Source organism: Sycon ciliatum, chromosome 6 (assembly GCF_964019385.1).
Source record: "Sycon ciliatum chromosome 6, ocSycCili1.1, whole genome shotgun sequence".
Taxonomy (NCBI): domain Eukaryota; kingdom Metazoa; phylum Porifera; class Calcarea; order Leucosolenida; family Sycettidae; genus Sycon; species Sycon ciliatum.
In genome coordinates, this window is record NC_088648.1 from 19,238,480 (window position 1) to 19,251,059 (window position 12,580).

A 12,580-nucleotide genomic window follows, 5' to 3' on the forward strand; every position below is an offset into this window, starting at 1 on the left:
ATGAACAATTTCAACGTTAGCATTGGCTCCTGGAAAGTGCAACGGCTGAGTGGGCGGCGATGGGCTAATGAACATTGCTTTGGTCTTCGCGATGTTGGGCCTCAGCTTCCAAGCTTCCATCCATGCTATGGTGGAGTTAATGCCGGTCTGCATTTTTTTCTTTGTATATCCTCTGATGTCATGTACATAATAGTTGGGTTTCAGGATTCAATGGTCGTGATCCAGCCATTCGTCGACGGAAGTATGAGTGCTCAACGAGAATGTCATGACATACTTAGAGACTATACTATGGACACAAACCGTACAGTATCAGGTGGTCCGTTGTGAGGAGAGTCACACCATACTGTAACATCTCGAATAGCTGCAATCTGTGCCTAGACGAGAGGCTAGAGATTGCCTGGGCCGACATGACCCGCACCCTCAACATGAGGTCAAGGCTAGTTTCCAAGAGTCTTCAGGAAAACACGTTTTACCTTCGTAACTTTGTCAACAGGATCACGTGACTCTAGCTTTATAGTCATGCTGCTGGCTTGTGTGTGTGTGAGAGAGAGAAAGAGGGTGGAGGGGGGGGGGGGGGCGTCATAGAGTAAGTGTGTGTCCGTGTATGTGAGTGGGTTCTAGTATGTGTGTGATGGTTGTGAGAGTGACAGAATGAGCATTGCGCGTGTGCGTGTGTGTGTGTGTGAGAGAGAGAGAATGTATTTGTGTGTGTGTATGTGTATTCCAGGTAACGGGTTTGACAGATTGAGTGTTTTCACTACCACCTTTATTGGTTTCAGGGTTTATTTACTTAATATTTGAAGTATACATACCTGTTAACCATGGACTATTTCTGCCTAGATTTACTGTTGTGTAATCAACGGTGCATGTGAAGCATCAGATCCTCTCTAATTCAATCACCCACACTAGAAGCGACTCGGACTCTTTTAGTAGATCTAGTGTTTTCTTCTATGAAAGCAGCGTGCAGGTCTATAACCACTATAGGGTGTGTATAGAAAACTGTCTTGGCCGTCCTATTCCGATGTACTCCGTGTGGTGTAAACCAGTATTTGGCTAGTTCATTAGCAATGTTCAAGAAGTGATTTTTTTATGATTTCTTGCTGTGCGACTAAAGCTGACGCTTTTAAGAGTAACAAGACCTAAACAAAGATGCGCTAAAACGAATATGGTGCTGCTGCGTAGATTTATGAATGTGAGCGCAAATAGACTAAAAAGTGGATAATACTAACAAAAAAGACAAACATTACAGGCCTATTTACAACGCATACAGTTTTTCGTGTTGTTCAAGATCTGTCAAGTGCATGGTCACAAAACATAATTTAGAGACGACCCTCTTGTTGATCACGGATGTTATCAACTAAGAGTGGGTCTCTGATGTCACCTATCAAGTTGGCCAAGGCTGTTTCGTCCAGATGTGATTCGTTTCTCTCCCGTCCACGTCCTCTCTGCCAATGCTGCCAGATGCGGCGAACGGAGAGGGTCCTGAATCTTCCGTAGCCTCCCTCCTTGGCTAGACATTGTCGATAGAGGAGTGCTGTTAGCACCAACGCAGTGGGCGTAAGGAAGAGTGCCCCACTGACCCATAACACATAGTTTTCGGTCATCTGCGACTCGTACATGACACTGTAGAGTACTGCGATACAGATGGAAATACAGAGCATGAACGACTCCCATGTGTTGTAGCCAACACCCGCTAAATCACCCTTCCGAAGAGGTCTGAACAAAGAAGCAGAAAACCACGCAAACTGAAATTATAATTATAGTCATGCAGCCGGAGGATGATAAAATCCGCTTTGTCTGCGCCATCGTCTGGCACATCTACATAATTGCAACCAGACACTTGTTAGGCTGTGACAAGGAATGACAAGCGCCAGTCGCGAGAGAACCCAAACACAGCCTTTACATGAACACGTAATGGCCATTAAGTAGGATCAATCATCCACACACTCGCGGAGGGTAAAATATCAGGTTGAGAAAACCCCACTAACTAATCGTGGCATTGTCAAGTTTCAAGAGTGGATTTACAACAAGTATAAGGAGACGTTTCCTGCTACAAATTTCACTGCTCTGCGCTATTTGGCCTAAAGGACAATGTTGGCCAGTCACTAAACTTGGTTATTATCCTCAATCTTCCCCAGTTTTTCATCTCCTTTTCTTCTGGCCCTAATATATTTCTGTTGTTGCACCCAGCTAGCATTGACACAGAGACTCATGGTCGAGTACGTCTGGTCGGATCTCATCACCGCTACCGTTCTTCACTATACATTCTTATAGTTGAAGGCTGTGCTAAATATTCATTAGTTTGAGAGAAAGCTGGAAACGGAAAACGCTCTAGAGACAAACTTGACTATCACCTCCAGGACTCGAACCAGGGACCCTGGCTTATGGCCAGCGATTCTCCACCACTAAGCCATGGTGTACTTGACACCCAAGCAGCAACAGTTAAACATTTTCCTTGTGACACGGATCAAAAAATAAATAAATATACGTACTGAACTTTGCTATGCAGCATTTGAAGCAACAGAAGGAATCCAGATGTCACCAAGAGTCTGGACACCGCGCTCGAAAACGGTAGTGATCCAAGCAGGCCAATGGCAATACGCCTCAACAGGTTCACAGCTGACCACCAACGGCACTCATCAGTGTACATGCAGCACGCCTCGTCCACGAAACCCTTTAACATGATATGACCATGTGTTCGTCGAATGAGTAATAGCAACGGCGGTGGGAGGATAACTATGGCCAGGATTGCAGCTGCTGCAAGGACATAGCCTAGATGCGGTGACACATAGCAGTCTACGGAACCATCCATGGCAAGCACCTGCCTGTCGTTGATTTGCACACACCAGAACACACTGAGAGCTGTGAATGTGAGCATAAAGTAGCTGTAGACCAGAACAAACCACATGACCCGCACTAGTTTCATGTGGCTCTGAAGTCTTGCCAATCGAGTTCCAAGGTAGTTGTAAGATCGTGCAATGCGTATAGCCAGGAAGATGAGAAGAAGTGTGATTGGTTGGATGAGGAGTAGAGTGCTGACTTGAAGTCGATTTACGTCCTCTTTGAGACACACGTGTCCGAGTCCAAAAGTCAAGACGGTGTAGATGCTGCTGTAGACGAATGTAACTTCGTTCGGGAAGATGTACCAAGACGTCTGAATAAAAACCAAAAGAAGCAGAAATCATGGCATGCTCTAGTTTCAACATACATGTAGTACGAGTTCCTTCCGAACACAGCACATCACTGATACCAAGAGTACATAAACAAGAGTGTGCAACTCCAGCTATGGGGTCTGCGACGGCAGAACTTCACATCACGTGATGAACCCGTGCACTCTAGTGCATGATAGATACTGGGTTGTACGCAGCCCAGCTTTGGGTACAACTCTCTTGTGGTCACTTTGCACTGTTTGCCAGCATAACCTTTTGAACCATGTCACGTGATGTGAAGTTCTGCCGTCGCAGCACAGCATAGAGGTTGTGCAGGCAGTTGCACACTCTTGTTTATGTACTCTTGCTGATACCTTGCTTCAAAACTTTCTTGATGTATGATCTTCCGATCTATTCTAGTGATCATGTGACCTTTCTTCTGATTGGTACTTTGTTACAGACTATGAAAACAAATTCCACTTGCATTCTTTAATGTTTGACCTCTGGTTCACTATTTGAAACCAAGAACGAGATTTGAAGTAGTTGCATCATTGAACAACATGCTTCCTGGTGCCTTCAATCATGCTTCCTGCGAATGATTCTCTTATAAAAATCCTCGATTCAAAAGAAGTTGCGCCAACTGATATGCACGTACATGTAAATATCCTTTCATTCTGTTCTAATTTGTATTTCAAAAAGTTATAATACCCAAAATTACCTGCACAAAGAACAGCCAGCTATCCAGAACTGGTGAAAGGCCAACATTGAAGTAGAAGAGCAGGATGGATGTCAGGACTGTCATTACCACCATGGTTATGACGTATACCCATAGTGGAATCGATGACGTCATTGAGCAATCAACGCATTGCTGTAAAACGACACATAAGAGGCAAGTATAAATATCGAATAAATGGCAAAGCCAGCTTTGTTGGCTACACACCAGACGGAGAACTGAACCTGAACGCATCATTGTCACCTGAATATTCTGTAGGCCATGCTATTATTCTTACCGCTAATGCTAGCTTCAGTCTTGTACCGGCTCTGCATTCTCCACACAAGATACCCGCGGCATTGCCAACACATGCTGGCGTTCCCGATCCATTGTAGAGCCACGCACTACTCTTGCAAAGGCCATTCGTGCACTGTGCAATGCCGAACGGATAATTGACGAATGATCCATAAACCTGCGTCTCTTTGAACGTGATGTTTGAAGTGTTACTCTCCGTTTCAAACACCACATTTTCACCAGTAGATTTCCAATCAAGAGGATTCTTTTCTGAGTCGAGACGGCTATTGGTTGTGACGTTACCGGCCCAATAGCCTGGTTTCATGTCGACAAAGCGACCCTTGCTGCACTTCTGTATGGCCGAAGAGTTCATACAGTAGCACACTTTAGTCAGTGGGGTCAGTGGCTGGTATTCTATGGTCACCTGATGTACAATAACAATAATTCAAGAAAACACAATTACATTATTAAATTCAACAATGTTTTGATATTTATAAATACCAAAGACTCTCCTCCTTCGCTCTTACCCGGCACGTTGCTACCCTCGGTAGCCATTGCACATACAAAAAATTCCAAACAGCGAAGAGGATACGGGTTTTGATCCTACTACAAGTGCCTGTACAACTCCATCGGGGTGGGCTCCTTCAGGGTGTGACCAGGGACCATACTCTTGATGTGGCAGGAACAAAATACCATAAGGATGAAATGGGTATTTTCCAAGGGCTAGATAACTCAGTCAAAAAGGAATTATGACAAGCTTACGCACTCAACCACCAACACACACAAACACGCATTTGAAACCAATTATATTCATCATTACTTTTCAATGCCTTACCGCTACATCAGGTCCATAGAAGCCTCCAAAACAGGGCCGCAACTCAAATGGCACATCCAAGTAGAATCCATCTTTAGACTTCTTTTCTTTGGCAGTATCATCCAACAACCTGAAACGGAAGTATCCTCGTGCTCCTGGTTCCCCGCCAAGTGCTATGCCGGTGAGAGGCGAGCTTGATATAAAGTACATCTCTCCCAGGTGCTCATACAGACCTCTATCTCTTGCTCCATACCGTAGCATATAAACATCATCCTCACTGATAATCTACATAAATTTGACAGCACATAAATATAAAAGAATCCATCAGAAACCTCAATCTGCCAGTTCAAGATATCAACGGCCCTTCATTGCATAACATAGAACGACACTGCAGCACGTCTTGTCATAAAGCATTGTAAACTCTCTTTGGAGTCGAAAACGTAAGATGGCAATGGAAATCGACCGAACTTCTACTAAGAGAAGCATAATGTGTCCTTAGTTACAGTAAAGTTAGTTTCTCTTGTAGTAACGGGAGCACAGGACAAGACAGCGTCGAAAGACAAACTGTCGTGGAAGTGACGGACACAATTAACTGTAAAAAAGATCTTGCAACTACCTATACTGTACTTTATGCTGCCATATTCATCGGCAGTGCGCTCCTAGAGCCTGGATGTTAGGTGGCCATATCACTAGGTGCTCTTCATGTAATGTTCTTCCAGTAAATGCACTACAAAAAGGGGCCATGTGGAACCTTAATAAGCAGATGTAACGGTTTGAAATAGGACCGGTGTGTCAGCAAAATTGTGAAGACCCAAACGGATCATCATCGTGGATAGTTCATTTAATGAGAAAACCAGAACATATGTGCAAGTCGATCTCTCAGATTTCGCTCAAATTTTGCAGGTAGGTTTGCTTTGGGGTGTAGATCGACATTCCAAAGCCCGCACAAAATCTTTTGAAGGGAACCATGAAATTGGTATACCCCTCAATATTGGCCCAATATTGGCCCAATTTATGGGTCAACAAACGAGCCACGGCACAGCGTGCAAGAACAAGCTACGAACAAAACTCCATCAAGCCATCATTACCTCACCTTAGAAGAGTTCTTGGGGCAGCACTACTTAGCCACGCCAGCATCCCAGAAGACGAGGGCAATCATCCCTTGACGCCACAAATGATCGTCTTGAAAATAGCCAAATTACAAGCGCTGATAAAACAGCGAGCTACGTCCTCAATTAGCAAACACTATACACCGGCAGATAGTAGAACACCTCTTCTAGCACTGAGGACATGTCCCCCATCATACTTTTGGGGTTTTCTTGAAATAAACAATTTTGAATTTTTCCACTCGACCATTCTGAAATACGTCCAAACTCATACCTGCGCAGGAAAGCTCACCCCTCCGCGACGTCTAGTCAGCAATTTCTACTCCAACACCACTCCCAACGCTGCAGAACAAAGTGTATTGTTGACTCTGACAAGAAAAAGTAGCGGTGATCACTTGTCACTCCAAACGACAAGCTTCTCCTTGCGCCACCAACATTTTTCGTTGCAACAGTTGATGCAAAAGTGACTGAATTTTTGCGTGTAGTTTTTAGATTTTACTGCAAGAGGAATGAAGAAATCACGTGGATCGTGACGTAGAATAATGCTTTCTGGTACACGACACAATGCACACGATCACGATCGTTCCTGAGGCGCTATTCGAAACGGACCATGAGGGAGGAGGTAAGATGCATTATATTTCTTGCATGCTCTGCTCAGAACATGCAGAAACTATCGTTATAACGCCACCATTATTGCATTGACAAGAATTCTTGGAGATATTTCCTCTTGCAGTAAGAACAGGGATGCATTTTTTCACACTAACCTCGTTCATCCCGAACATGGTTCAACAGGAACTACGGCTGGTTTACATGCTGATGATCCACGTAGATCTGCAACAGCAAGGAATGAGCGTGGTCCATGCCATCAAGGTCGCTTGGAGTTGACCAGCACGCGGTCAACACTGGTTGCATGAAGTATGTGGCGCGGCCACATGGCAGATTTCTTACGTCATGAACAACGTGATTTGACCCTTCACGCCCGTCTCTGTGCTGCATGTTGAGGGAAAATCCCAGCTGGAAGGCCTACAACACGACATGCGTGCTCTTGAGCTGGACATCAAGATGCACTTGATCCGATCTCGATCAACGGGTGATCCATGTAAGTGCAGGATCGCTTGATCAAGGTGACTCGGAACAACTGCTGAACCGTGATCTACGAGACCTGGCATTCTTGTGTCACGAGGCACGTGATTTCATCATTCCTCTTGCAGGAAAATCCAAAAACTACACGCAAAAATTCAGTCACTTTTGCATCAACTGTTGCAACGAAAAATGTTGGTGGCGCAAGGAGAAGCTTGTCGTTTGGAGTGACAAGTGATCACCGCTGCTTTTCCTTGTCAGAGTCAACAATACACTTTGTTCTGCAGCGTTGGGAGTGGTGTTGGAGTAGAAATTGCTGACTAGACGTGGCAGAGGGGCGAGCTTTCCAGCGCAGGTATGAGTTTGGACGTATTTCAGAATGGTCGAGTGGAAAAATTCAAAATTGTTTATTTCAAGAAAACCCCAAAAGGATGATGGGGGACATGTCCTCAGTGCTAAAAGAGGTGTTCTACTATCTGCCGGTGTATAGTGTTTGCTAATTGAGGACGTAGCTCGCTGTTTTATCAGCGCTTGTAATTTGGCTATTTTCAAGATGATCATTTGTGGCGTCAAGGGATGATTGCCCTCGTCTTCTGGGATGCTGGCGTGGCTAAGTGGTGCTGCCCCAAGAACTCTTCTAAGGTGAGGTAATGATGGCTTGATGGAGTTTTGTTCGTAGCTGGTTCTTGTACGCTGTGCCGTGGCTCGTTTGTAGACCCATAAATCGTGCCAATATTGGGCCAATATTGAGGGGTATGCCAATTTCATGGTTCCCTTCAAAAGATTTTGTGCGGGCTTTGGAATGTCGATCTACACCCCAAAGCAAACCTACCTGCAAAATTTGAGCGAAATCTGAGAGATCGACTTGCACATATGTTCTGGTTTTCTCAGACATGCTCTCTTAAAATATGTCTGGTGAAAAAGCTGGCATGTTGAGTGTGCTCTGATCGAACTGAGCCACTCCTTTGTGTTGGCCCGTTCCCTCCAAGTTGCCCGATTATCCATTTCAAATGGTGTCGCAGAGGTGGCTCCAAACAGGAATAGTTTTGTAGTGCACGTAAACTGAACGTTCCCCTTGAGTTCTGAAATTAGGTTATTGCTAGTTTATTGCTCTAGCTCCATGACGCCCAGTACAGAGAAATAATAAGCTTTGTGTGTGCTTCCAGTAGTTTTGAATTGGTATACGTGCTTCATTGGCGAGAGGCGAGCAGCTTTTTAACTGCGAGAAGAAGTGGATTTTTGGAAAGACGTTCAACTCTAGTCACCGTGCGAAGCAACAGGTCAAAAACTCACCTGTTTGGTATGGCGCTTCCGGTCATCACAGAGCCATGAACTTCTGGCTCGGAATAAAACACATCGTAGTCTCACTGTGACATTTTATGTTTTCTAATCAAAATACCAAGATAGAAAGTGAATATTGAGCCCGGTCCTGTTTGCAACGTATAGCCTTTTGAAACCGTGTCCTCTACTGGGTTTGCCAATTTCCTGTTACAGAATCTCTCCGCCCCCCCCCCCATTTTCACAGCTCAGGAAAAGAAAAACAACCTACAAAAAAAATAATGATCCTGCCAAACTAAAACTTACCTGAACTTTCATTCTAGAACTAGTCGTAGACAGTAAGTCATCATAGGTGCGGATATTGACAGTAATATGCTCTCCTGGTGCTGGGTATAATGTAATACGTGAGAGGATCCGCCCAAATGAAGTTCCCGCTGAAGAGCTCCAGTGAATGCCGCTAAAATGCGACCATGGTGCCAAAATAGCTGACCCAGAAATCATAACGTTGCTGATGTCTGTAACATTGTTGCCGCCCATTCGCCGGGCAAGGAGCTGCAGCGAGCTGTCGGATTGTCCTGCAGACAATCTAAAGAGCAAAGGGTGTATAGACGTGCATAAGTTCTATGCGGTGTGAAAGGACTTTTGTAGTAAGCTGGACAGTCTTTGTCAGAAAGACTTCGATTTATTTTACGTACTGGATAAATTCCCATGCTTTGTACTATTGCGTGTTTGCTCTAAAGATCTTTGAAGGTGGGTTTAGTATGGATGAGCATGTTGCACCGGAACTGCACTTTGTTTAGATTCAATATTCGATTTCCATAGAACGTAATTACCTTTTCATTATGTACGTTTCCTGTAACATTTTCATACTACACTGATTTCTCTTGTATAGCCAGATGTTACCGAGATGCTTGTAGCACTCCGTACTTGATTGTCCCAGCAGAATCCAGGCGGTGCTGAGGTTTAACAGTTTGCCGAGCGCATTGTTCGGGTTAATTACGGCAAAAATAGAGGAGTTACTAACAGCGCACTGGTGCCATTGGTCCATGCTTGTGCTGTCATTGTTCAGTGGATTTGTATCAACCAAAGTGGCGCCGAATGCTGCACAAGACCCATAACTTCTTGAGCCCTTCTGGTAGCTCTTGGACGCGGGTCGCTTGTCGAGGAGAACAATCGGATCGGCTTGGATGTAGCATTTATCTCGGGAGTTCACCTGGAGAGGCATAAGCAACACACTGACATAAGTAGTCGCAACAGTTCTTGATGGTTTAAACAGATATATATATATACCGAAGCTATTGCCTTCAAATTGAGATTCTGCTTATTGCCTCTTCACAGACATTGAACCAGACTGCAAGCATCAAGACGTACGAGTCAGAGAATATCGTCATTTTGTGAAGAATAACCACTTGTTGTAGGTTGAAGGTGTATGTAATTAATCGTCTTCTTCCGTTCTCTTTTCTCTCTCATTCGTAAATGTAGTTTTTAGTTAGCCATGGTTATTTTCCACCCTTCATCTCATTCTCACTTTTGGCAACACTTTGAAGTAGCAGATGTTGTATCAATAACAACACTAATGATAAGAATCATGCAGCTCATTTCATATCACAACCTGTCCAAGGCGTCTGTTGGTATTCTAGCCTTCGTCTTACCAAGGGGCTGTGAATCTTCGGATCCAGTGAGCATTGTCCGATATCCCTGTACTGCTTACGAATACTGACTCCGACAGTAGACCACCCATAAGACACATTTTGCTTCAGAAATTGCTGTAGATTCGCCTGTAGACACACATTTGTGGAGGGAACAGCAGAAGAAACGAACAGGCAATATACACCTTCTATTGGCGCTGACCTAGATATTCTGTTAAGAGTAAACTTGCGAAGGAGAATTTCTTCTTCAAACGTTTCCAGTTTAGACGTAGATGTGCTCTTCGCAATACAATGCTCCATTCTTTCTCAGTTTCACGCGTTGCTCAATACATTGCGTCCATATTCTTGAGTTTTTTTCTCTTTTTTTTTCTCTACAAAATCCACATATCTCCAGACACTGGGGTGAATAATGGAGTGTGGTGGTGGGGCCCATTAAGCTCCGCCGACCAGAGGTCTCGGCTTCATAGCTCCATGGACGCACCAAATGGATATTGGGTAGGGAGGATTAAATTGAAAAGAAAACAGAAGAAAGAAAATGGAAAGATTGTATTGCTCAGTGATCAAAAGAACAGGTTCAACTTCAAGTTGTTGAGTATTGAAGTAAAAGCAATTGTGATCCTATTCAGTATCGCCTTCTCTGACGAGTTTTTTCGTACATGTACGTAAAACAGCCCTCAGAGTAAAAGTCAGTATAAGTACTTGGTCGTTGGAATTGTTGTGTGTAATGGCGTATGAGGGTAGCAACTAGTCGCCTGAAGAGCGCATGAAGAAGAGCAGAGGACAATTGTACATATAGTATAGAATCACCGAATGGTACCGCTCGCCACTGCATAGTTATCAATGTGCTTCTAAAGCGTCCTGAGCATTTAAGGTCTTGCGTTTTCAGCTCATACATGAACATAATACTTACAGGATTAAGCCATACAATGCTGAGACCACTTTGTTGCACGAATGTGCCAATATCCACAACAGTTTCTAGAATGCCGAAGAGATTGAGTATACCATTTTGAGAAACTACCGGAGCGCTAATGAACGACTTGCCTCTGCATAATAAATAGGAAAAAAGAGATGCAATGGGCACCGTTTAGATATTTAGCGCGTGTATTGTACCAAAGTGAAGGATCATGTCATCAAAAAAATTAATATGGATTTTCTCTCCATTAATTTAAGACACGCACACATACGAACATCTCTGGACATGGTCGGATTTAACAGCAATTCTTTTTGGAATTCGTAATCTGTCTCCGGTCCTTGTCGATCCACGACAGTGACAAAGCGACATTACTAATGATTCAATACAAGAAGAGACTGCCATCCACGAATACAACCTGATCGTTTGGTGTTTCGAACCATTGAAGCATGAGATGAGTTTTTTCATGCCTAGAGCGAGGACTTCAGTAACAGTGGTGCTGCTGCTTTTCAGATGGTGTTTGATCATGTCAATTGATGTGGTTGATGGATGCCCGCATAATTTGTCCATGTTCTAAATGTGAATCCAATTCCTATTTCGTGGTGGGCTTGGCCCATGTAATCTCTCTCTCTCTCTCTCTCTCTCTCTCTCTCTCTCTCTCTCTCTCTCTCTCTCTCTTTCTCTCTCTCTCTCTCTCTCTCTCTCTCTCTCTCTCTCTCTATTGCTATCAACAATACAAATCGAATTTTGATGTTTGTTCAGTAGTAGCGTCAACGACCTTTGTGTAGTGATGGTGACTGATTATAATACTACCTCCAACAAGCGAAACTTGGCGCGTTTTTTACTTCAAATTACTCGAAATAAATCACACTTTACAATCAAAACTAATTATTGACTCAACACAATTCAACTTTGTATTGCTCAACAAGGACATTAGAGACATCTGTTAGGCTGAACAACTCTCCTCTGATTCAGACATCACAGTTTCTTCTGGAGAGGAATTGTCCCTGTTTTGAGACGAAAGTGCGACTAGAGCGGATTCAGTTGCAGCAAGCACCTCTGTTGTAATCGCTCTGAAAATCTCGATGTCGCTCCTGTGTGATGTGCTCGAGCCAAGGTGTCGAGGGTAGTCGTTTCCGCCGCCACTATCCAGATTAACGTGGTAAGAACTGTGCAACAACTCCACAAGCGCCTGGACTCCAACTGTTTTGCAGGGTATTCTCGCCAACTGTCCAAAATTGCCTGCAGCAATTCCTGGCGATTTTCCTTAGCCACCAGAGACGCATCGCTCTAGTGGCTGTTGAAAACCGCTAGGATTGTTTGGCATGGACGCATGGACTCTGTGCTGGCGGAGTGACCAAGAGGAGAGAGAGAGAACTCCTTGGTTTTGCATTGCCACGCGAAACCACGACAATTCTCCTTCGCACAATGGACGCGCGCACAGTTTTGCTGGTGCACGAGAGACACGCTTGCCTCTGACTAAGACTAAGCCTGTTTTGTGTAAGCAGAAGGAGCACGTTTGTGGCACTGAAATTGTATTCTTAGGTTAACACTTCGTTCAGTGCCTTCTCGCCTTTGGTTACGTAAT

General features: G+C 44.2%; 1 protein-coding gene across 1 annotated transcript; it reads right to left on the minus strand.

Annotated features, from left to right (window-relative positions):
* Positions 1-1,099: 1,099 nt before the first annotated feature.
* LOC135818886 (uncharacterized) lies at positions 1,100-8,800 on the minus strand. Its single transcript, XM_065332083.1, has 6 exons — positions 8,740-8,800; positions 4,991-5,254; positions 4,160-4,579; positions 3,868-4,017; positions 2,493-3,154; positions 1,100-1,716 (listed from the first exon to the last, which is right to left on the minus strand). Exons 1-6 carry the CDS (start codon positions 8,749-8,751, stop codon positions 1,320-1,322), a joined length of 1,905 nt encoding a protein of 634 aa, XP_065188155.1. The 5' UTR covers positions 8,752-8,800; the 3' UTR covers positions 1,100-1,319.
* Positions 8,801-12,580: the final 3,780 nt, after the last annotated feature.

Excerpts from the sequence above, each read along its gene's own strand:
- LOC135818886 (XM_065332083.1), bottom strand. Across the intron at positions 4,018-4,159 it reads GACTGAAGCTAGCATTAGCG|CAATGCGTTGATTGCTCAAT; the intron begins GTAAGAATAATA and ends GTCGTTTTACAG. Across the intron at positions 3,155-3,867 it reads GCTGGCTGTTCTTTGTGCAG|ACGTCTTGGTACATCTTCCC; the intron begins GTAATTTTGGGT and ends GTTTTTATTCAG.